The sequence below is a fragment of the Haliotis rufescens genome, unplaced genomic scaffold (genome assembly GCF_023055435.1).
Source record: "Haliotis rufescens isolate VD_foot unplaced genomic scaffold, xgHalRufe1.0.p SCAF_17, whole genome shotgun sequence".
Classification (NCBI taxonomy): Eukaryota; Metazoa; Mollusca; class Gastropoda; order Lepetellida; family Haliotidae; genus Haliotis; species Haliotis rufescens.
The window spans coordinates 5,956,516-5,981,277 of record NW_025963857.1 but is presented as its reverse complement, the minus strand read 5'-3'; the positions used below and the strand labels follow the sequence as shown (position 1 = coordinate 5,981,277).

General features: G+C 39.7%; 1 protein-coding gene across 1 annotated transcript in view; it reads left to right on the top strand.

Moving 5' to 3' along the window:
* Window positions 1–380: 380 nt before the first annotated feature.
* Window positions 381–24,762, top strand: part of LOC124142019 (inositol 1,4,5-trisphosphate receptor type 3-like) — a 244,393-nt gene continuing 220,011 nt past the window's right edge. The window contains exon 1 of the mRNA XM_048397454.1: window positions 381–1,029. Coding sequence (XP_048253411.1) covers window positions 999–1,029 — 31 coding nt within the window. The 5' untranslated portion in view covers window positions 381–998. The remainder of the gene's footprint in view (window positions 1,030–24,762) is intronic.

Sequence of the window (24,762 nt, the reverse complement as noted above, 5' to 3'; positions counted from 1 at the left end):
ACATATGATCTCAGTGTCTAGTGGTTTGTTTGCCCAAGTATGTAAAAGATTTTAATGCAATAAGTAACGTTTCTCCCTGGTTCGAACGCTCCCATGCCGCTCAACAGCGTGATAATTATTCGTTCATAAGCCGAGCCGAGCGTGGTTTACACCTGTAAACAAACAGGGATTCATTGAAGGAGTACAGCAGAACCAGAATATGTGTTACGGAATACACGAAGCCAACCGGAAATAGTGGCTACTATGGCATCCGTCTCGGCGACAGAAGCAGAGAGCAAATTAACGGTATCACTGAAGCGAAGTGAACACATGTTCCTGTTCATGTAAGCAGTGAGAATATGTTCTAACATCATCTGTTATTTTTACATACATAGTGTTCACCGTTGACCTGAGATGCTAGGATATAACGTGTTTCAGCTTCACAACACACGAAAACTGGAAAACATACCAAGATGGTAGTATAGTGTTTACAGTGTACTCGTCAACACCTTGGTTACGTCAGCTGTGTTGGTATCAGGTTATTCTTATGGGTTATGACTGGACATCGGTGCCAAAGAATTCCATTCATTCCACAGGGAAATGATACTTTGTGAACGGATATTTTGTGTTTTAGTGTTTCACAATGGTGTTTACATTTCGTGTCAGCTATGTGACAGCCATCTTGACAGACAGTGATTCGCAATTTTCCAGCTGGCGTCAGTCATTGACAAGTGAATTGGGACCCGTTTGGAGCACCGTGGAATATGTTTCTGTGTAAGAATAAACGTTTTCTGGAGGAATGATTGGTATCAGCGGGTGGTATGTTAGCGGCCTACACAGCACGTGGTTGTATTGAACAGTTCGTTGGATTGATTATTGAATGCCTGTGAATCACCAGGCCTGATGAACATGTTTTACGGACATTTTATGTGACAGAGTTTGTAATAATTACGGAGATCTAGGCTTCAGACCGATACCTCAGTTGACTGAAGACAGGGAAAATATACCAATCCTCAACCATGGGCTTGTTGATGAGAAGGAAGAAAAAAAGTAAGTGCCTTTTAGTTCACTTTATATTTCCATGTGCCATTTCCAACAGCATCATATTTACAGCATACCCCGTTATATGATGGTGCCTTGCCATCCGTGTAGGATATGCCCTATATATGATAGTTACATGTCATCCGTGTAGGATATGACCTCTATATGATGGTTCTATGCCATACTTGTAGCATATCCCCTCTATATGACGGTTACATGTCATCCGTGTAGGATATGCCCTCTATATGATGTTACATGTCATCCGTGTAGGATATGCCCTATATATGATAGTTACATGTCATCCGTGTAGCATATGACCTCTATATGATGGTTCTATGCCATACTTGTAGCATATCCCCTCTATATGATGGTTACATGTCATCCGTGTAGGAGATGCCCTCTTTATGATGTTACATGTCATTCATGGAGGATATGCCCTATATATGATAGTTACATGTCATCCGTGTAGGATATGACCTCTATATGATGGTTATATATATGCCTAACTTGTAGCATATCCCCTCTATATGATGGTTACATGTCATCCGTGTAGGATATGCCCTCTATATTATGTTACATGTCATCCGTGTAGGATATGCCCTATATATGATAGTCACATGTCATCCGTGTAGGATATGACCTCTATATGATGGTTCTATGCCATACTTGTAGCATATCCCCTGTATATGATGGTTACATGTCATCCGTGTACAATATGCCCTCTATATGATGTTACATGTCATCCGTGTAGGATATGCCATATATATGATGTTACATGTCATCCGTGTCAGATATGCCCTCTAAATGATGGTTACATGCCATCCGTTTAGGATATGCCCTATATATGATGATTACTTGTTATCCGTGTCAGATATGCCCTCTATATGATGGTTACATGTCATCCGTGTAGGAGATGCCCTATATATGATAGTTACACGTCATCCGTGTAGGAAATGACCTCTATATGATGGTTCTATGCCATACTTGTAGCATATCCCCTCTATATGATGGTTACATGTCATCCATGTAGGATATGCTCTCTATATGATGTTACATGTCATCCGTGTAGAATATGCCATATATATGATTCTACATGTCATCCGTGTAGGATATGCCCTCTATATGATGTTACATGTCATCCGTGGAGGATGTGCCCTCTATATGATAGTTACATGTCATCCGTGTAGGAGATGCCCTCTTTATGATGTTACATGTCATTCATGGAGGATATGCCCTATATATGATAGTATCATGTCATCCGTGTAGGATATGACCTCTATATGATGGTTCTATGCCAAACCTGTAGCATATCCCCTCTATATGATGGTTACATGTCATCCGTGTAGGAGATGCCCTCTTTATGATGTTACATGACATTCATGGAGGATATGCCCTATATATGATAGTCACATGTCATCCGTGTAGGATATGACCTCTATATGATGGTTCTACGCCATACTTGTAGCATATCACCTGTATATGATGGTTACATGTCATCCGTGTAGGATATGACCTCTATATGATGGTTCTACGCCATACTTGTAGCATATCACCTGTATATGATGGTTACATGTCATCCGTGTACAATATGCCCTCTATATGATGTTACATATCATCCGTGTAGGATATGCCATATATATGATGTTACATGTCATCCGTGTAGGATATGCCCACTTTATCATGTTAGATGTCATCAGTGGAGGATGTGCCCTCTATATGATGGTTACATGTCATTCATGGAGGATATGCCCTGTATATGATAGTTACATGTCATCAGTGTAGGATATGACCTCTATATGATGGTTCTATGCCATACTTGTAGCATACCCCCTCTATATGATGGTTACATATCATCTCGGTAGGATATGCCCTCTATATGATGGTACATGTCATCCGTGTAGGATAAGCCATATATATGATGTTACATGTCATCCGTGTCAGATATGCCCTCTAAATGATGGTTACATATCATCCGTTTAGGATATGCCATATATTCATGTTACATGTCATCCGTGTAGGATATGCCCCCATATAATGGTTCCATTCCATCGTGTAGGATATGCCCTCTATATGATAGTTACATGTCATCCGTGTAGGATATGACCTCTTTATGATGGTTCTATGCCATACTTGTAGCATATCTCCTCTATATGATGGTTACATGTCTTCCTTGTAGCATATCCCCTCTATATGACGGTTACATGTCATCCGTGTAGGATGTGCCCTCTATATGATGTTACATGTCATCCGTGTAGGATGTGCCCTCTATATGATGTTTCATGTCATCCGTGTAGGATGTGCCCTCTATATGATGGTTACATGTCATCCGTGTAGGATGTGCCCTCTATATGATGTTTACATATCAACCGTGTAGGATATGCCCTCTATATGATGCTAACGTGCCATCCGTGTAGGATATGCCCTCTATAAGTTGTTTACATACCAACCGTGTAGGATATGCCCTCTATATGATGTTTACATATCAACCGTGTAGGATATGCCCTCTATATGATGCTAACGTGCCATCCGTGTAAGATGTGCCCTCTATATGATGGTTACGTATCATCCGTGAAGGGTAAGCCCTCTATATGATGCTAACGTACTATCCGTGTAGGATGTGCCCTCTATATGATGTTTACATATCAACCGTGTAGTATATGCCCTCTATATGATGTTTACATATCAACCGTGTAGGATATGCCCTCTATATGATGCTAACGTGCCATCCGTGTAGGATATGCCCTCTATATGATGTTTACATATCAACCGTGTAGAATATGCCCTTTATATGATGTTTACCTATCAACCGTGTAGGATATGCCCTTTATATGATGTTTACATATCAACCGTGTAGGATATGCCCTCTATATGATGCTAACGTGCCATCCGTGTAGGATGTGCCCTCTATATGATGTTTACATGTCATCCGTGTAGGGTAAGCCCTCTATATGATGCTAACGTACCATCCGTGTAGGATATGCCCTCTATATGATGCTAACGTGCCATCCTTGTAGGATATGCCCTCTATATGGTGCTAACGTGCCATCCGTGTAGGATATGCCCTCTATATGATGCTAACGTGCCATCCGTGTAGGATATGCCCTCTATATGATGTTTACATGTCATCCGTGTAGGATATGACCTCTATATGATGTTTACATGTCATCCGTGTAGGGTAAGCCCTCTATATGATGCTAACGTGCCATCCCTGTAGGATATGCCCTCTATATGATGGTTACATGTCATACGTGTAGGGTAAGCCCTACATGTGATAGTTACAAGTCATCCGTGTAGGATATGCCCTCTATATGGTGCTTACGTGTCATCAGTGTAGCATATCCCCTCAATATGATGGTAACATGTCATCCTTGCAGCACATTCTATCTATATGGTGGCTACATGCCATTCGTGTAGGATATGCCCTTTATTACTTGCCCGTCAAGATATCACCCGTTTAATAAACATATAGCTGTATTACACATTGTGTAATACCAAAACGCGTGCTTATGTAATCTCGGAACTCGTTTCTAGAACAAATATTGAAAGCTCTCAACATCCCTTGGCTTATTCAACGACATTGCGTGTGGAGATGATAGATCACTGAGAGGAGCTTATGCACACCCGATGACCCCAGCAACCTTGTTGCTAGGCTGACGTCACATGGCATTGTTTCGCCGAAGGATCTTGCAACAAAATTCCACAAATTACGTCATCGGGTATTGTGACGTGATTGTAAACTTTGTGGTGCAATGCCCCGTTCCACAAGGCGATCGTACTGTAGCGCAACGACAGTCGTTGGTCTAAGTTAAAGTATGTGAGTTGCGATAACCTTAACGCTATGATAATTTTAAGGAACGGACGCCTGAATTCTAAAGGTGGACCGTTGTTTGGTATTAAATTCATACGTTTCAACTTTTGACGTGTTTGAAGTATTATTGTGTTAAACTCAATTGGACTAGCTATGTCGTGGGTCGTGTAGGTGTCAGCCTATTCACACTCAACAGTATAATTCTAAAAACGTTATAAATGGCAAGTTATAAATAAAATACTGAACTCGCTCCCGTGTAAAACCAATTTTATGAAACTCGTGAATAGTTCTGGTATCTGACGAGCGAAAGCTCGTCAGATACCACAACTATTCACTCGTTTCATAAAATTGGTATTACACGGGAGCTCGTTCAGTATTCTATATCTATATGATGCTAACGTGTCATCCGTGTACGATATGCCCTCCATGTGATGGCTCCATGCCATCTGTGTAGGATATCACCTCTAAATGATGGTTACATGCCATCTGTGTAGGATATGCCCTCTTTATGATGGTTACATGCCATCTGTGTAGGATATGCCCTCTTTATGATGGTGACATGCCATCTGTGTAGGATATGCCCTCTATATGAGGTTTACGTGTCATCCGTGTAGGATATGCCATCCATGTGATGGCTCCATGTCATCTGTGTAGGATATCCCCTCAAAATGATGGTTACATGTCACCTGTTTAGGATATGCCCTCTAAATTATGGTTACATGCCATCTGTGTAGGATATGCCCTCTTTGTGATGGCTACATGCCATCTGTGTAGGATATGGTTGTTTTACGCCGCACTCAGCAATATTTCAGCTATATGACGGCGGTCTGTAAATATTCGAGTCTGGACCAGACCATCTAGTGATTGGCATCCTGAGTATCCGCGCACTTGGAAAAAATAGCAGATATGACTGAGACAAAACTTCACATGATTTGTTTGTTGCTGATCACAGATAGTGTCACAGGCAATTACATTTAGTCGCTCATATTTTGCGGGGGCGTGAGAGAGACTGTTGAGAAGTGAATAAATATAGATCTATGGTAAAAAGACGCATTCTCTCACATTTAATTATCTTTCATGACTAGTTATTAAGTTGTCTTAAACCCTTTTGAAAATTTATCACAAAAATAATGTTTTTAACATGTTCCTAAAACATAAGGAAGAGAATATATGGATGTCAACTTCTTTATTATGAGGAACACAACGTTTCGGAGTATATGCTTACTCCTTCATCAGATGAATAAATGCCATGAGGCAGAGAGCATATATATGTACATGTAAGGACAACAAAATAATAAGATAACAAAAGGTGGAAAATAACAAAGGGTAGAAACTAACAAGGGAAGCCATGATTGGCGCTGATAGGTGATTAGCAATAGACAATGGAAGCCAACACTTTACAGTAATTAGCGCTGAAGGTATGGAAGCCAGTACTTAAGTTATCATAGATAAGTAAAAGGTAATGGACACTGGGCAAACGGGAGGCCGGGGGTAATTAGCACTGATAGGTGAAAGAATGGACACAGCAAAGGCCAAATAGAAGTCAGCTAGGTAATTAGCCCCGACAAAGATCAAAGCAAGGACCAGGCAGATAGGTTCCCTGGTCATGGTTCAAGGCTGGCTGGTGTCTCCTGATGTCAATGGCTTATTGCAGTTGTCTTTGTCGCCAGTTGTTGTTGGTAGACAGGACTTAAGTGGCTTCCCACATGATGTTATGGTTTTGGTTCTTAAGGATATGCTCGGAAATATCGGATTTCAGGTCGAGTTTGTTAACAGATCTAGAGGTCCGATGTTCTTTGAGTCTGGTGTGAAGGGGTCTAAGGGTTTCTCCAAAGTACTGGCGGCCACAGTTGCAGGGTATCTGGTATATACATCCTCGGGGGTTGAGACTTGCGCTGCTTGAGAATAGATGTCACCTTCTCTGCCATTTGCTTGTAGATGGGTCTTGGTGGACTTGCCGCTGGAGAAGGTGACATCTATTTTGGCTTTGTTGTTGATGAGGTGGGAAATCTGATGAGTGACGCGGTCTTGGTAGGGTATGGTGATTCTGATGGGCGATGGAGCTGGTTTGGGCCTGGGGTCGGAGTTCTTGAGGGCCTTGCGGATGGTTTTGGAGACTAGGTGGGCAGGATAGCTTTTGAGGGAAGTGAAGGTTTCCTTGAGATTGTCCAGTTCACTGCTGAGGGCATCAGGGTGGCAAATGGATTTGCGGGGGCTTGCGGTACTCTGATAGTCCATCATCTGTGGTTTTGAGGGACCGTCTAGGAGAGGAAGGTGTTGATTGGTTTCGGCCTCCATGGTGCAATGTATTCCCTGGTGCTGGGCTTTGAGATGTTTAAGGAGCTCTGAAGGGTCGTTCTTGGGGGCTATGGTGGTGAATGTGTCGTCTACTTTCCGGTACCAACTGACGGATTGGAATGGTGCTGTCGAGAGGGCTGATTCTTCGACGGATGTCATGAAGATTTTAGTGATTAGAGGAGATAGAGGAGAGCCCGTACGTAGTCCGTGGATTTGTTTGTAGACAAATCATGTGGCAACGACCAAAGTCCTGTCTAACAACAACAACAACTGGCGACAAAGAAAACTATACGAAGCCATTGACATCAATCAGGAGACACCAGCCATGAACCGTGACCAGGGAACTTATCTGCCTGGTGCTTGAGACTTATTTCTTTGATCCTTGTCTGGCTAATCGTCGAGCTCTGATTTCTTAGGGGGTAAGTTCATTTTCAAAAGCGGTATCCGCTTATCTAAGCGGTATCTAAATGTCATTGTGTAAATATAACATTTCTTACATTGACCACTTTATAAATCGCATTGTGTATTCATTGCTTTCGACCAAGGGAGCCGTGCCAATTTACACTTGTCAGAGGGGTTCTCAAAGTACGTGAATTAGGGGTGCTTTGCAAAGCGCGAATCGTTTGCAAGCGATGTACTACGATTCGCCTTACAACAGTGCGCTAACTTTCAGCCGCTTGCTAGCGAAACAATCGCTGGCTGAGGTGGCTTCGTTCTCAAACCAAAATGGTGGCTGACTTTGACAGCGGAACAAGATATTCTTGACTGGATCAACGAGGAAATGAGCAAAGGTAGCTAACAGCCCATCATCCTCAGTCTGCTCTACATCTTAAAAATAGTCATAAATTATATCAGCTCGTCATCGAGCCTCTTTTATTACGTTCTTTTACGTCAAGGCAACGAAGGGGTAGTTGCGCCGGCATTTTGGATGAGTGCGCATGTGCTTCGAACTGTTGCAGCGATTAATTTGCTTTCTCTAAGCGATTCGTGGCTTGCAACGCGCCGCCAGACTACCAGTTGTCGGATTTTTATTTTTGTGAAAGCCTCGGTGACTGAGGGGGTCAGACAATAACATTTCTAAAAGCCTAGCAACTGCACCAGACACCAACCTACAAGATACGTAATGATCGAAGTAAAAACTTCAATGTGCATATGCGGGAAATATATTCCCTAATGTACTTGAACAATCATCAAATTCACATCAGCAATAAATGACTTTTACCTGTGTAGAATGCAGAGCGTAACGTGTTTCATAGCGTATTCCAGAGGTCAGCATGTCATGTCGTGTAGGGACACTGTTGTACTTAAGTTGGCGAATACAACCAGGTGTTTCTCACGGCCTCGTAATGTTAATGTCACGCTTTGTTCGATACCAAGTTCTTTTCAAACATGATCTGTCGTTGCAATCCATCGTAAGTAAGATCACAGGGCATAAAGGCCCTGGTGTAAACAACTATGAAAATGCAGTAGTAGCAAAATGTTTATTAAAGTGTCACACGCACAACATGTACAATATAAATCCGATGCATATAAGACAAAAGGTGTATGGAGTGCGTCCAGCCAGATATTGGCCTATGAGACACTATATACAATAAAAAACAAACCTATTCGCCCATGGGCGAAATATTTTAATAACGTCACAAATTGAATCATGAGTTGAATCATGTGTCACGATGCTTTTAGTCAAACATTTATGTATTTGCCAAAGAAAAACATGAGTTTTGAGCAAAGGAAAATATTCTCGCCAATGGGCCAAACCTTTTCATAGAAACATTTAAGAAACGTTATAATAAAATGTTCACAGAAAATGTTTCTGAAACGTTTCTGGAACCATACAAAATCACATGAATAAAACGTTTTCGAAAGCATTTCTGCAATATTTTACAAAAACACTTTTTACATAATCACGTGAAGAAAACATTTTTTTAAACATTTCCGGAACGTTTCGTTAAATGTTGTAGTGGTGTTTTTATTACATGTTCGTGTAGTTGGGCCTCTATATGACCGTTCAATGTCATCATTGTGGTACATTCTCTCTATATGATAGTTACAAACGATCCGTGTAGGATATGCCCTCAAAATAATGGTTACGTTTCACCCTTGTAGCATATCCCCGATATATCACGGTTCCATGTCCATGTCATATCTGAAATATACAAAATTACATTATTGACAACATATATAAGTGAATCAAAAGCTAATTAATAAAACATGATCAATAATTGGTTACATGCCATCCTGGTGGAATAGCCCCTCTATATGATGGTTACATGCCATCCTGGTGGAATAGCCCCTCTATATGATGGTTACATGCCATCCTTGTACGATATGCCCTCCATGTGATGGTTACATGCGATCCTTGTACGATATGCCCTCTATATGATGGTTACATGCCATCCTTGTACGATATGCCCTCTATGTAATGGTTACATGCCATCCTTGTACGATATGCCCTCTATGTGATGGTTACATGCCATCCTTGTACGATATCCCCTCTATATGATGGATACATGCCATCCTTGTACGATATCCCCTCTATATGATGGCCACGTGCCATCCCTGTGGAATATTCCCTCTGCATGATGGTACCATGCCATCCTTGTGGAATATCCCTGCTGTACGATGTCATCCTTGTGGCATATCCCCTGTATATGATGGTTACGTGTCATCCTCGTGGCATATTCCCTCTATATGATGGTTACGTGTCATCCTTGTGGCATATCCCATCTATTTGATGGTTACGTATCATCCTTGTACGATATCCCCTCTGCATGATGGTCTCATATCATCCGTGTAGTATATATATCCTTTATATTTGATGGTCACGTGTCATCCCCGCTGTATAATTGTCACGTGTCATACTCCTGAGATATTCTGCAACATTGTTACATGAAATGAATGGTTCACGTCGCCATCGCCTGTTATCACTAAACATCGAGAAACGCTAAAACGTTCTTTTATGTCAGGAGCGAGATGTGTTACAGTTCTCAATAAACTGTCAGCACAGTACCTGGGTAAAAATATAGCTGCGGTAAATTTTAATATTCTGTTCTTTCAAGACTTATAGCCGTCTCCCTGTGTGAATTTGGTGTCAGATTAGTCTCATGTGTCTCACACCTGTCGTAAAAGAGACGATTAAAAGGGGAACTGGGTGGTTCGATATCTGACCTGGCAGAACGGGTGTGATCCCTTCCCTTCGGCGTGGATTGTTGCCCAAGCTGCCACCTGTCTGGGTGATTTGATCATGTATATGCTACGTAATAAAGATGAACTATTGCAGTTTGAGGCGTAAAACAACATATATTCACTAATCAGTGGTTTCACAGTAAACGCATGCATACATGGCTCACAACAGACAACAACCGTCTTTCATGCAATCCTGCAAACCTTTTAGTCGGGTCAACACAGAGGGACATCTTTCTGAAGCTAAAATCAAAGATATCGATCTGCTAATGATAAAAACTCAAGAGTGATTAGCTGCATCCCTCGAGGCGTTCATTGAATAATATAGTTAGCACCTTCTCGAGATATCATGTATAAAACGACTTAACTGGAAAGTAAAGGTGGCGAATCAGCTTTCATTGGCAGTTTCGTGTATAGCACTGGGGTCACGTGGTGTGGCGTTAATCAGACGGGAGAGATAAATACGCCAGGGCCTAGGACATAGTCTAATAACGCCTAATGGCCACATTCCCGTATTTGCAAGACAGCTGGAAGTAATTGGTACACTGAGGCAACGCTTTACCTTAGTAATTCCGTCTGTGCTCCCCATCGATCCTTCACCTCATTGACACCCTGTCTTTGATTGATGAACATATAGCGTTTCTTTCAAGGGGTGAGTTTTTGTTGAATTTATTTGCTATGTGCATATCTACACATTAATGTAAATACCAGCTCCACACAGCGTACATATTCGGTGGGTAGGTACAACTAATGGGTCATGTGTTCTCTCGTCGCGCCGAAGACCTGGGTTCTATTCCCACCATGGACATAGCGTGTAAAGTCCATTTCAGGTATCCATTCGTTATAATTAAACATTGTTAAAAGTGGCGTAAAACCCTACTCACCAACTCATAATGCGATGTGACATTGTCCCATAGAGCCCTTATTACAATATGATATAATGTCGGCATATCCCCTCTATATGATGGTTACGTGTCATCCTCGTGGCATATCCCCTCTATTTGATGATCTACGTATAATGGTCATATGTCATACTGCAGGGATATTCTGCCACATTGTTACATGAAATGAATGGTTCACGTCGCCATCGCATGTTTTCTCTAAACATCGAGAAACGCTAAAACGTTCTTTTATCTCATGAGCGAGTTGTGTTACAGTTCTCAATAAACTGTCAGCACAGTACCTGGGTAAAATATAGCTGCGGTAAATTTTAATATTCTGTTCTTTCAAGAATTATAGCCGTCTCCCTGTGTGAATTTGGTGTCAGATTAGTCTCATGTGTCTCACACCTATCGAAAAGAGACGATTTAAATGGGAACTGGGTGGTTCGATATCTGACCTGGCAGAACGGGTGTGACCCCTTCCCTTCGGCGTGGATTGTTGCCCAAGCTGCCACCTGTCTGGCTGATTTGATGATGAATATGCTACGTAATAAAGATGAACTATTGCAGTTTGGGGCGTAAAACAACATATATTCACTAATCAGTGGTTTCACAGTAAACGCATGCATACATGGCTCACAACAGACAACAACCGTCTTTCATGCAATCCCGCAAACCTTTTAGTCGGGTCAACACAGAGGGACATCTTTCTGAAGCTAAAATCAAAGATATCGATCTGCTAATAATAAAAACTCATGAGTGATTAGCTGCATCCCTCGAGGCGTTCATTGAATAATATAGTAAGCACCTTCTCGAGATATCATGTGTAAAACGACTTAACTGGAAAGTAAAGGTGGCGAATCATCTTTAATTGGCAGTTTCGTATATAGCACTGGGGTCACGTGGTGTGGCATTAATCAGACGGGAGAGATAAATACGCCAGGGCCTAGGACATAGTCTAATAACGCCTAATGGCCACATTCCCGTATTTGCAAGACAGCTGGAAGTAATTGGTACACTGAGGCAACGCTTTACCTTAGTAATTCCGTCTGTGCTCCCCATCGATCCTTCACCTCATTGACACCCTGTCTTTGATTGATGAACATATAGCGTTTCTTTCAAGGGGTGAGTTTTTAGTTGAATTTATTTTCTATGGGTGTATCTATACATTAATCGAAATACCAGTTCCATACAGCGTACATATTCGGTGGGTAGGTACACCTAACGGATCATGTGTTCTCTCGTCGCGCCGAAGACCTGGGTTCTATTCCCACCATGGACATAACGTGTAAAGTCCATTTCAGGTATCCATTCGTTATAATGAAACATTGTTAAAAGTGGCGTAAAACCCTACTCACCAACTCATAATGCGATGTGATATTGTCAGATAGAGCCCTTATTACAACATGGTATAATGTCGGCATATCCCCCCTATATGATGGTTACGTGTCATCCTTGTGGCATATCCCCTCTATATGATGGTTACGTGTCATCCTCGTGGCATATCCCCTCTATATGATGGTTACGTGTCATCCTCGTGGCATATTCCCTCTATTTGATGGTCTCGTGTCATCCTCGTGGCATATCCCCTTTATTTGATGGTTACGTGTCATCCTTGTGACATATCCCCTCTATATGATGGTTACGTGTCATCCTTGTGGCATATCCCATCTATTTGATGGTTACGTATCATCCTTGTGGCATATCCCCTCTATTTGATGGTTACGTATCATCCTTGTGGCATATCCCCTTTATTTGATGGTTACGTGTCATCCTTGTGGCATATCCCCTCTATATGATGGTTACGTGTCATCCTTGTGGCATATCCCCTGTATTTGATGGTCTCGTGTCATCGCCGCTGTATAATGGTCATATGTCATACTGCTGGGATATTCTGCCACATTGTTACATGAAATGAATGGTTCACGTCGCCATCGCATGTTTTCTCTAAACATCGAGAAACGCTAAAACGTTCTTTTATGTCAGGAGCGAGATGTGTTACAGTTCTCAATAAACTGTCAGCACAGTACCTGGGTAAAATATAGCTGCGGTAAATTTTAATATTCTGTTCTTTCAAGAATTATAGCCGTCTCCCTGCGTGAATTTTGTGTCAGATTAGTCTCATGTGTCTCACACCTATCGTAAAAGAGACGATTAAAAGGGGAACTGGGTGGTTCGATATCTGACCTGGCAGAACGGGTGTGATCCCTTCCCTTCGGCGTGGATTGTTGCCCAAGCTGCCACCTGTCTGGCTGATTTGATCATGAATATGCTACGTAATAAAGATGAACTATTGCAGTTTGAGGCGTAAAACAACATATATTCACTAATCAGTGGTTTCACAGTAAACGCATGCATACATGGCTCACAACAGACAACAACCGTCTTTCATGCAATCCTGCAAACCTTTTAGTCGGGTCAACACAGAGGGACATCTTTCTGAAGCTAAAATCAAAGATATCGATCTGCTAATGATAAAAACTCATGAGTGATTACCTGCATCCCTCGAGGCGTTCATTGAATAATATAGTTAGCACCTTCTCGAGATATCATGTATAAAACGACTTAACTGGAAAGTAAAGGTGGCGAATCAGCTTTCATTGGCAGTTTCGTGTATAGCACTGGGGTCACGTGGTGTGGCGTTAATCAGACGGGAGAGATAAATACGCCAGGGCCTAGGACATAGTCTAATAACGCCTAATGGCCACATTCCCGTATTTGCAAGACAGCTGGAAGTAATTGGTACACTGAGGCAACGCTTTACCTTAGTAATTCCGTCTGTGCTCCCCATCGATCCTTCACCTCATTGACACCCTGTCTTTGATTGATGAACATATAGCGTTTCTTTCAAGGGGTGAGTTTTTGTTGAATTTATTTGCTATGTGCATATCTACACATTAATGTAAATACCAGCTCCACACAGCGTACATATTCGGTGGGTAGGTACAACTAATGGGTCATGTGTTCTCTCGTCGCGCCGAAGACCTGGGTTCTATTCCCACCATGGACATAGCGTGTAAAGTCCATTTCAGGTATCCATTCGTTATAATTAAACATTGTTAAAAGTGGCGTAAAACCCTACTCACCAACTCATAATGCGATGTGATATTGTCAGATAGAGCCCTTATTACAACATGGTATAATGTCGGCATATCCCCCCTACATGATGGTTACGTGTCATCCTTGTGGCATATCCCCTCTATATGATGGTTACGTGTCATCCTCGTGGCATATCCCCTCTATATGATGGTTACGTGTCATCCTCGTGGCATATCCCCTCTATATGATGGTTACGTGTCATCCTTGTGGCATATCCCATCTATTTGATGGTTACGTATCATCCTTGTGGCATATCCCCTCTATTTGATGGTTACGTATCACTTGTGGCATATCCCCTCTTTTTGATGGTTACGTATCATCCTTGTGGCATATCCCCTTTATTTGATGGTTACGTGTCATCCTTGTGGCATATCCCCTCTATATGATGGTTACGTGTCATCCTTGTGGCATATCCCATCTATTTGATGGTCTCGTGTCATCGCCGCTGTATAATGGTCATATGTCATACTGCTGGGATATTCTGCCACATTGTTACATGAAATGAATGGTTCACGTCGCCATCGCATGTTTTCTCTAAACATCGAGAAACGCTAAAACGTTCTTTTATCTCATGAGCGAGTTGTGTTACAGTTCTCAATAAACTGTCAGCACAGTACCTGGGTAAAATATAGCTGCGGTAAATTTTAATATTCTGTTCTTTCAAGAATTATAGCCGTCTCCCTGTGTGAATTTGGTGTCAGATTAGTCTCATGTGTCTCACACCTATCGTAAAAGAGACGATTAAAATGGGAACTTGGTGGTTCGATATCTGACCTGGCAGAACGGGTGTGATCCCTTCCCTTCGGCGTGGATTGTTGCCCAAGCTGTCACCTGTCTGGCTGATTTGATCATGAATATGCTACGTAATAAAGATGAACTATTGCAGATTGAGGCGTAAAACAACATATATTCACTAATCAGTGGTTTCACAGTAAACGCATGCATACATGGCTCACAACAGACAACAACCGTCTTTCATGCAATCCCGCAAACCTTTTAGTCGGGTCAACATAGAGGGACATCTTTCTGAAGCTAAAATCAAAGATATCGATCTGCTAATGATAAAAACTCAAGAGTGATTAGCTGCATCCCTCGAGGCGTTCATTGAATAATATAGTTAGCACCTTCTCCAGATATCATGTGTAAAACGACTTAACTGGAAAGTAAAGGTGGCGAATCAGCTTTCATTGGCAGTTTCGTGTATAGCACTGGGGTCACGTGGTGTGGCGTTAATCAGACGGGAGAGATAAATACGCCAGGGCCTAGGACATAGTCTAATAACGCCTAATGGCCACATTCCCGTATTTGCAAGACAGCTGGAAGTAATTGGTACACTGCACAAGAAAAAATACCCATATATACAAAATATACAATTTTGTATATTTGATATTTCCAAAATATACAATTTTGTATAGTTGGTATTTCCAAAATATACAATTTTGTATATATGGTTAGATTTTACCACTGCTTCATTCAATTTCCTCACCTCTTATAGAATGTTTCACATAATATGTGGTTGCAAAGTTTACTAATGATACCGAACAGTATAATTATTGCGTGTGACAATAATGCTTTAATACTATTTTCATTATGACAACTATATGATGTTATGAAATAATTTGTATTTCGTTATGTTTTACAGATCTTAATAACAGTTTGATCAATATAAAATGCGTACGCCAGCAACAAGTAGTTGAAAGTAGTTTTAAACATTGATGTTTATCGTTCCAAAGCTCTGTTCTCCAGCTCAGTTCATCTTTGTTTACGAGAACGTTTTTAATATGGGCAATTTTCTTCTTTCGGGACATTGGAGCAGTCATAATATTCATAACATCATAAATATTAAGATTACAGGAAATTTTAACAACTTTAGTACTCCATGAACTTTTACATAGTAACCATTTTCTTCATCAAAGCGTTACAAGTACTGTTATTAAATCTTGGGGTAGTCTAAAAACATTAGCATGTAATGTAACAAACGGGGAGGAGAGACCCATGTCTCCATTAGTGGCTATACTGGAGGTACCGTTACTAACACCAAGAAATAATTACGGGCTCTATTGTGGATTAGATTAATGTTTTATCCTCATATACCAGAGCCATAGATCATTACCGGCTCAACAAGACTTTCATACAGTTTCATAAAAAACATCATAAGACATACACCCAACAGAATAAGACAAAGCATGGCTGGCAGAATTGTACAACTCTTTCACAGTTTCACATATCTAGATGCTCGTCAACCCGTAGTCCCAGATAACGATATGATTCTACATAGACCAGTGTTTGCCCAGCGTAGAGGAATCTGTTTAATCTGGTTAATCTGACTGTTGGAATATTATCTATGCATTATCCTGTCTAAAAATCTAGATATATTTACAATATCATGTATGCATTTTTGAATCATTGTATTCCGGAGTGGTCTTCATATAAACTTCTTGACCAATCCGCTTCATGTACATTTTCAGAAAAACATAACATAACATGGGAATACCGTTCGAATTGAGCCTCGCCCAATTTCCCTGTGCGCTGTGATTTTTTATTTATTTTTTTTAAATGAAATTTTTTCAGGGACTAGCTGTGCTACCACACATGTTAAACCATTTTTTCAGTTTTGTCTACTTTTAGCGATAATGAAAACTGAGTAGAGATAAGATATATTGATGAACAACGTCTTTATTACAGTTAGGAGCGACGCTTAGGTGTATGTTGTAACACCATTATCAAGCAAGTGATGTTGTTCATCCACAGATCTTATCCTCTCTCAATACTCCAACCTCCAAATTCCTCGCAAAGAAGATAATGATACTTGTTTTGAATCTTGCCATCGTACAAAATATTCTTCGCACAGTATTCAAGAAACAATGTAATATTAATATCATACTACGCCATCAATATATGCTGTGCAATATTTGAGAGGTTGGCGCCTGTCGGGACGGTGTGAGATGCTAAAACTGTTCTTGTATAGTCTAGTATCCTTTGGCTAGTGACAGCTACCACTGTTTATTCCCATTCAAGTTGCTAACGGTGTTTCATCTAAACAGTATTATGGGAACGGAAATTAAAACATTACTTCATTCGTTATGCTACCATTTTTGAATATATGTCCATGAGATTAATCTGTTCATTTTTCCGTATTTTTATTACGGAACTTATAGCTTTGTGTGGCACAAACGATCAAATAGTAAGATGACTACAATTAAAGGGCATTAATAACGAGAGGCTGTTCACATATATGTACATCATATATGTATCACGCGAATCATTTCTGATTTTACTCGACGTAAGAGCTAGAAACGTTACCTACTTCCGGCGCAGCGGTTCTAGATGTTGGCGCTATCTAGATTGGGTCCCTGACACATGCAGCTGAACTTTTATAAATCTATTTTTTGCAAATATATACTGGTCACTCCAACTAATCATTGTTACTAAAATATATAGGATTGTTGTCTATAACGTGTCCATTTGTATGTCTGTTTTACGTCTGTTCTACTAATTATTGACACTAAGAAACTCGTACAATTTTTTAAATCATTACTAAACGTGTTGTACTTGTCTTCATCTGAATTGAAAAGTGGGAGAAAAGTTGCTTACTGTATTTTGCCGCCTTTGATGGTTCTGATGATCAAGATGACAACGTCAAAATCTAAGTGTTCAGGAGTCGATGAGGATTCAGGAGTTTTTGAATTGATGCAGAATCAAGGTTGGGGGTTATTATAGGCCTAATAGTGCACCACGTGATTTATGTCCAGGCCCCCGTGACATGCAGTTGTCATGTGACATGTAATTAACTAATTGAATTGCAAAAACAATTCCGACAGCAAATAACCGCATCCACAACAACAATGCGTGGATGCAAAGAAAGAAACCATTTTAAACCCCTTTCTGTATATTTGTATTTGTATTCCTTTCTGAAACTATCATTCTACAAACAGTTGTGTTCACCGCCCATTGTGATACTTCTACTTAAGAAAATAAAAAAGGATGTTTATTTAGTCATTTGACATGCGTTCATTGTAAACAAGGATTAGTGTGAAAGGATTACTAAGTTTGTCATCCAGTATAATGCACTTCCTCGATTAGCATAATTAGAACAGAGTTTGTAATTAGTTATATCCTGACTCCAGTTAACCAAGGCAGCTACATCAGTTGTGATTTAGGAATTTGTGGAATCTTAATGAAAATAACGACCGTCTGTCACAAAAATACAAACGAACATTGAACACGCACAGTTGCAGATTTTCCTTTCGTACATTTGAGGGTGAACGCGAACGAAGCCGTGCAAGATGCTTTACAGCGATTTGTCTTCAGAACACATATTGAGCTCAGGTAAGTTTATTAATGATGATATTTTCATCCATTCATAGATATGGCGATCATGAGCGCTGACACTATATGTATTCGCAATAGAACATTTGGAAGACTAGACACAAATTGAGTCACAATATGACAACATCAAATCAAAGAATTTGTTTAATGCAACAGATTTAAGGCATTGAAATTGTACATTATTATAAAATACATGAGTGTCGCTACGTCTCATGTCAAATACATCAATGAATGCTTTATAAAAAAACTTAATTTAATATTACTATGAATTTATAGCTAAAATTATGGAGTCTTGCATGTCGAGCCAACAAACTATAGTACATATTATTCACCTTGGAATTTCTGTTTACTGTGCTTGCGGTGGGGTCAACCCTATTCCCAAAATGGACAGTTCCAAATACTACTGCATAAAATATTAATGCCAATTTGGAGAAAATTACCAAATGAATGAATGCAAGTAAAACTTAATCCAGGGAAAAAGAAAACTGTTCAATATCACGTCAAAGTGTGCCCAAGTGCAAAACCTAATCTTAAAATGAAAGGACTTTGGTATTAATATTTCAGTCAGATTATGATATTGGCGAGTTAACGAGGTAAGCCCTATGATTAATTGTCTTAAATACCTTTCTGGTGTCCACCGCCGTGAACCATACTCAATCACTCAGTTAAATAACCCCTTTTACATAAGTCATGAACAAGCATATATATTGCCAATATTTTGCTCCAATGTTTTGGATAATTGTACCAAAGAAAAAGAATTAATCCTAGAATGTCTACACATTAATTCATTACGGACGCTGAAATAATGCCGATGAGACGTTAATTCTTACCTCGCCCACTCACTGATTACGGACTATTTGTTGGCCAATAAGAGGTACAAGCCACGTGAAAATGTAGAGTGAGACCAACGTAGCCATTACACCTTTTTACAAGATGGAAAACATCTTTGCTGTTAGTGATTACATATAAAGAAATCTAACCAATTCACAGGCTATACGTTGTAGAACTGAATGCAAGTCATTCCTACCTGATACCATTAATAATTGGAATAGTCACCGGAAAAAGAGGATTATTAAACTTAGACAATGTTATATTCAGTTAAGCCATGATACCAGATTTTGTCACTTTAAACTTCCATCGGCTTAAAAAACACATCTCAGATAACACATCATGCATGCTCTTGTGGCTGTCACAATAGTACACTGCATTAATTTTTACACATGCCCCAACTACAATATATTTAGAAACGATTCTATTCTAAAGGTTAAGTGAGTTTCTAATCAGTGGTTTATTGGAAACAATTTGAACAGTGCCTAATTTAGCTATTTTGAAATCGGCCATGTACATCCGACATTCGGGTGGATTTGCACATATATAATAACTAGTAGTAAGACTTAATACATACTTTGAGACACGTATTAAGTATTAAAGAGTTAAATAACTTTTCTTAGAAAACCCCTTTCCATCAACCGCACTGTTGACCTATCTTTTTTGTTCTGTTTTGATGTATTGATGTATTATTTAATACAATATGTATATCTCCCCTCATCCCAATGTTAATAAAAGGAAGCTTGGTGGGGACTTTTGGGATATAAGAAATGAATACAGACTGCCATATTGTCTGAATGTCTTAACAATCACCGGGTGTGACCACGTAGACAGGATATCATTCGGGTTTCTCATAATTACTCCATGAGCATGCTTGGTATTGTAGCTTGGGGATATTAAATGTAAGTTTGTTATCAGAGGAGATTGATAGTGAACTTTTAGTACCAGTTAGATATGATATCTATATGACTTCTTTCTGTTTGACAAAGGATTAAGGGTATATGTGTGGGTAATCCTTCCACGCTGATGAAAGAAAGTCACTCTACTAGTTCATGTGATCTACGTCAAATAAGATCAGAACACATGCATTATTACAACATACTCAGGATACCAATAACAACGAAATGTACAAATTAACAAACATGATCAATATTATTATTACATGTTAATGCCATGTATGTAAATATAGCTATATAAACATATGTTTAATTTTTCAGCTTGTGTGAAGTCGTCCATAAATACAAGAAAACGTATATTTTCCCAAAATTATATTTCCCTCAAAAGGGCAATTATATTCATGTTACATTTTTTCAGTCTCTTTTTTAATTCGAATGACGTAACATTTATGTTACTTTGATTTTATTAGACCCATGTTGTTGTTACAGACCCAGGGATTGACTAGGTTCATTACATGTCATAAAAGTGCCGGGACATAATATGGTGGCAATACATTCTCTAATTAACACCTGTCACAAAGGGACGGGCAATTTGGGTTTGTCCTCAGGGAATGTGTTATGCAATTTGTGTATTCACGAAATAACATTCAACAAATTATGTACATGGTCCTGTGATGTAGGATTGATGCATTCGTACTTTTTATAAATAAATGAATTGCATTTTTTTTCTTAACCGTGTGCGAAATACGCATAATGTCGGAAAGCGCAAGTTAAATACTGACTTCATCCCAAAATAAATCACAAACCCTCTCTTATAATTTGTATATTATTCTATATTTTAATTATGTAAATCACGTTCCTGTCACTTTTAAAGTAGAATACGTTAGTCACTCAACCAATTCCATTATTATTTTCCCAAAGATCAAAGATAAAAGCAGTTATCAAGATTTATTTTCCATATCTTTAAAAATACTTAATCTTTACATTGAAACTGCCATCATGATGTATTATTATTATTATTATTATTTTTACTATTATTATTGATGTACATATGGTTTGCACCCAACCATGCGCGTGCCAAATTATACAGCATCAAGCTTTTAGAGCGCCAACTAAGTTTTCCAAAGTAGAAATTAAGCCAAATGAATATATATCAAGTTTCCTTTTGCTAGAACATATGCATGCTGTTGTGTTTTTTCAAGGTAATCTTCGTTCTCGCATTGATAACAATATTTAAAGAACAAGTATTATAAAATATAATACGGGAATATATTACACACGTTATTTACGCATCCGGTTGCTCATAATACAATTTTCCCCAAGGCCACCGTTTTAAAAAACGCAATTTTCCGCGTTTCCGCCGAGATTTCACATTATAACAATGTATATCTACAATGAAACCGACAGCTCAGAACAAACCAAATTCAACACTTTTAAGTAGTGATAAAATAGTTTTCATCCTCTGTGCAATCCACTCTGTTGGCATATGTGCACGAGAGCATGTTACAAAACACATCGCGGCCTCCCCGTAAAACAAATCCAAGCTCAAACACTTTCAATACAGAAGTTACCGCCAAAGCAATCGCCCCCGACAGCTAATCCCCTCTGTGCATTTGACCATAAAGTCTACTCACATACCAAGCACCGCGCCAGGAAAAGTACCAGACGCCTCAACCGCCCACCCGTCAATATCATTGCAAGGACAGTATGTACTCCCGCTAACAGTGTGGAGTACTAATTAAACCTTCCAGTAATGTTACCCGCCACTAAATCAGTTTTTTGTAACTTGCTGATACTATTTTGCACATACAAAACATTTATAGAGCAATACATAGCAATTATCCTCCTTTACCAACATATACAAAGAAACACAGTGCTCAACTTAAAACACTTCAATTTGCACATATATCATAATTATACACAAATACATAATAATTATCTCCCTTTACCAATATATACAAACAAAACAAATTTGGATACACCATATATACAAATTTGTATATTTTGTATATGTCATATATACAAACTTGTATATTTTGTATATATCATCTTTCCAATCTTGTATATCCTTTGGAAATATCATCTTTCCAAAGGATATACAAGCTTGTATATATGGATTTTTTTTGCAGTGCTGAGGCAACGCTTTACCTTAGTAATTCCGTCTGTGCTCCCCATCGATCCTTCACCTCATTGACACCCTTTCTTTGATTGATGAACATATAGCGTTTCTTTCAAGGGGTGAGTTTTTAGTTGAATTTATTTGCTATGTGCATATCTACACATTAATGTAAATACCAGCTCCACACAGCGTACATATTCGGTGGGTAGGTACAACTAATGGGTCATGTGTTCTCTCGTCGCGCCGAAGACCTGGGTTCTATTCCCACCATGGACATAGCGTGTAAAGTCCATTTCAGGTATCCATTCGTTATAATTAAACATTGTTAAAAGTGGCGTAAAACCCTACTCATCAACTTATAATGCGATGTGATATTGTCCCATAGAGCCCTTATTACAACATGATATAATGTCGGCATATCCCCTCTATATGATGGTTACGTGTCATCCTCGTGGCATATCCCCTCTATTTGACGAACTACGTATAATGGTCATATGTCATACTGCTGGGATATTCTGCCACATTGTTACATGAAATGAATGGTTCACGTCGCCATCGGATGTTATCACTAAACATCGAGAAACGCTAAAACGTTCTTTTATGTCAGGAGCGAGATGTGTTACAGTTCTCAATAAACTGTCAGAACAGTACCTGGGTAAAAATATAGCTGCGCCGTCTCCCTGTGTGAATTTGGTGTCAGATTAGTCTCATGTGTCTCACACCTATCGAAAAGAGACGATTTAAATGGGAACTGGGTGGTTCGATATCTGACCTGGCAGAACGGGTGTGATCCCTTCCCTTCGGCGTGGATTGTTGCCCAAGCTGCCACCTGTCTGGCTGATTTGATCATGAATATGCTACGTAATATAGATGAACTATTGCAGTTTGAGGCGTAAAACAACATATATTCACTAATCAGTGGTTTCACAGTAAACGCATGCATACATGGCTCACAACAGACAACAACCGTCTTTCATGCAATCCCGCAAACCTTTTAGTCGGGTTAACACAGAGGGACATCTTTCTGAAGCTAAAATCAAAGATATCGATCTACTAATGATAAAAACTCACGAGTGATTACCTGCATCCCTCGAGGCGTTCATTGAATAATATAGTAAGCACCTTCTCGAGTTATCATGTGTAAAACGACTTAACTGGAAAGTAAAGGTGGCGAATCAGCTTTAATTGGCAGTTTCGTATATAGCACTGGGGTCACGTGGTGTGGCATTAATCACAAGGGAGAGATAAATACGCCAGGGCCTAGGACATAGTCTAATAACGCCTAATGGCCACATTCCCGTATTTGCAAGACAGCTGGAAGTAATTGGTACACTGAGGCAACGCTTTACCTTAGTAATTCCGTCTGTGCTCCCCATCGATCCTTCACCTCATTGACACCCTGTCTTTGATGGATAAAGATATAGCGTTTCTTTTAAGGGCTTTGGTTTTTTAGTTTAATGTAATTTGTGTGCATATCTATACATTAATGTAAATACCAGCTCCACAGATCCGATGAGTTCACCTAATGGGTCATGTGTTCTCTCGTCGCGCCGAAGACCTGGGTTCTATTCCCACCATGGACATAACGTGTAAAGTCCATTTCAGGTATCCATTCGTTATAATTAAACATTGTTAAAAGTTAAAAGCTAAAACCCTACTCACTAACTCGCAATGCGATGTAGATATTGTCCAATCGAATCCTTATCATAATATGGTCTAATGTTGTCTCGAACTATGGATAAATCGATATTTTTTTATCAAACCATGTACTTCGTGTTGTGGAGGTTTTTCCTCATCTCAATACTCATGTTCAATGCCAAATTTATAGCGCAAGCGTGAATAGCATGGGCTTTTATCTTACAGTGAAATGCCATAAAATCGATCTCTTGTAACTTGATATATCGTTTACGACAATGTAGCATTAAGGTCCTGGCAGAATTATCGCCACAACCTTGTCTCCAAACACGTTTATCTCGACGTTAACAGTTGTGGTATAACCTCTGTTTCTTACAAGTATGTCTAGGTAACAATGGGGGCGGTCGGGTAGCCTAGTGGTTAAAGCGTTAGCTCGTCACGCCGAAGACCTGGGTTCGATTCCCGACATGGGTAAAATGTGTGAAGCCCATTTCTGGTGTCTCCCGCCGTGATATTGCTGGAATATTGCTAAAAGCGGCGTAAAACCATACTCACTCTAGGTGTCAATGCCTCAAACTGGAAACTGAACATGCAATTATTTTACAATGAATATCACATAAATCATTTAAATTTGTATTTTGCTTTATTGTTATAAACGATAATATC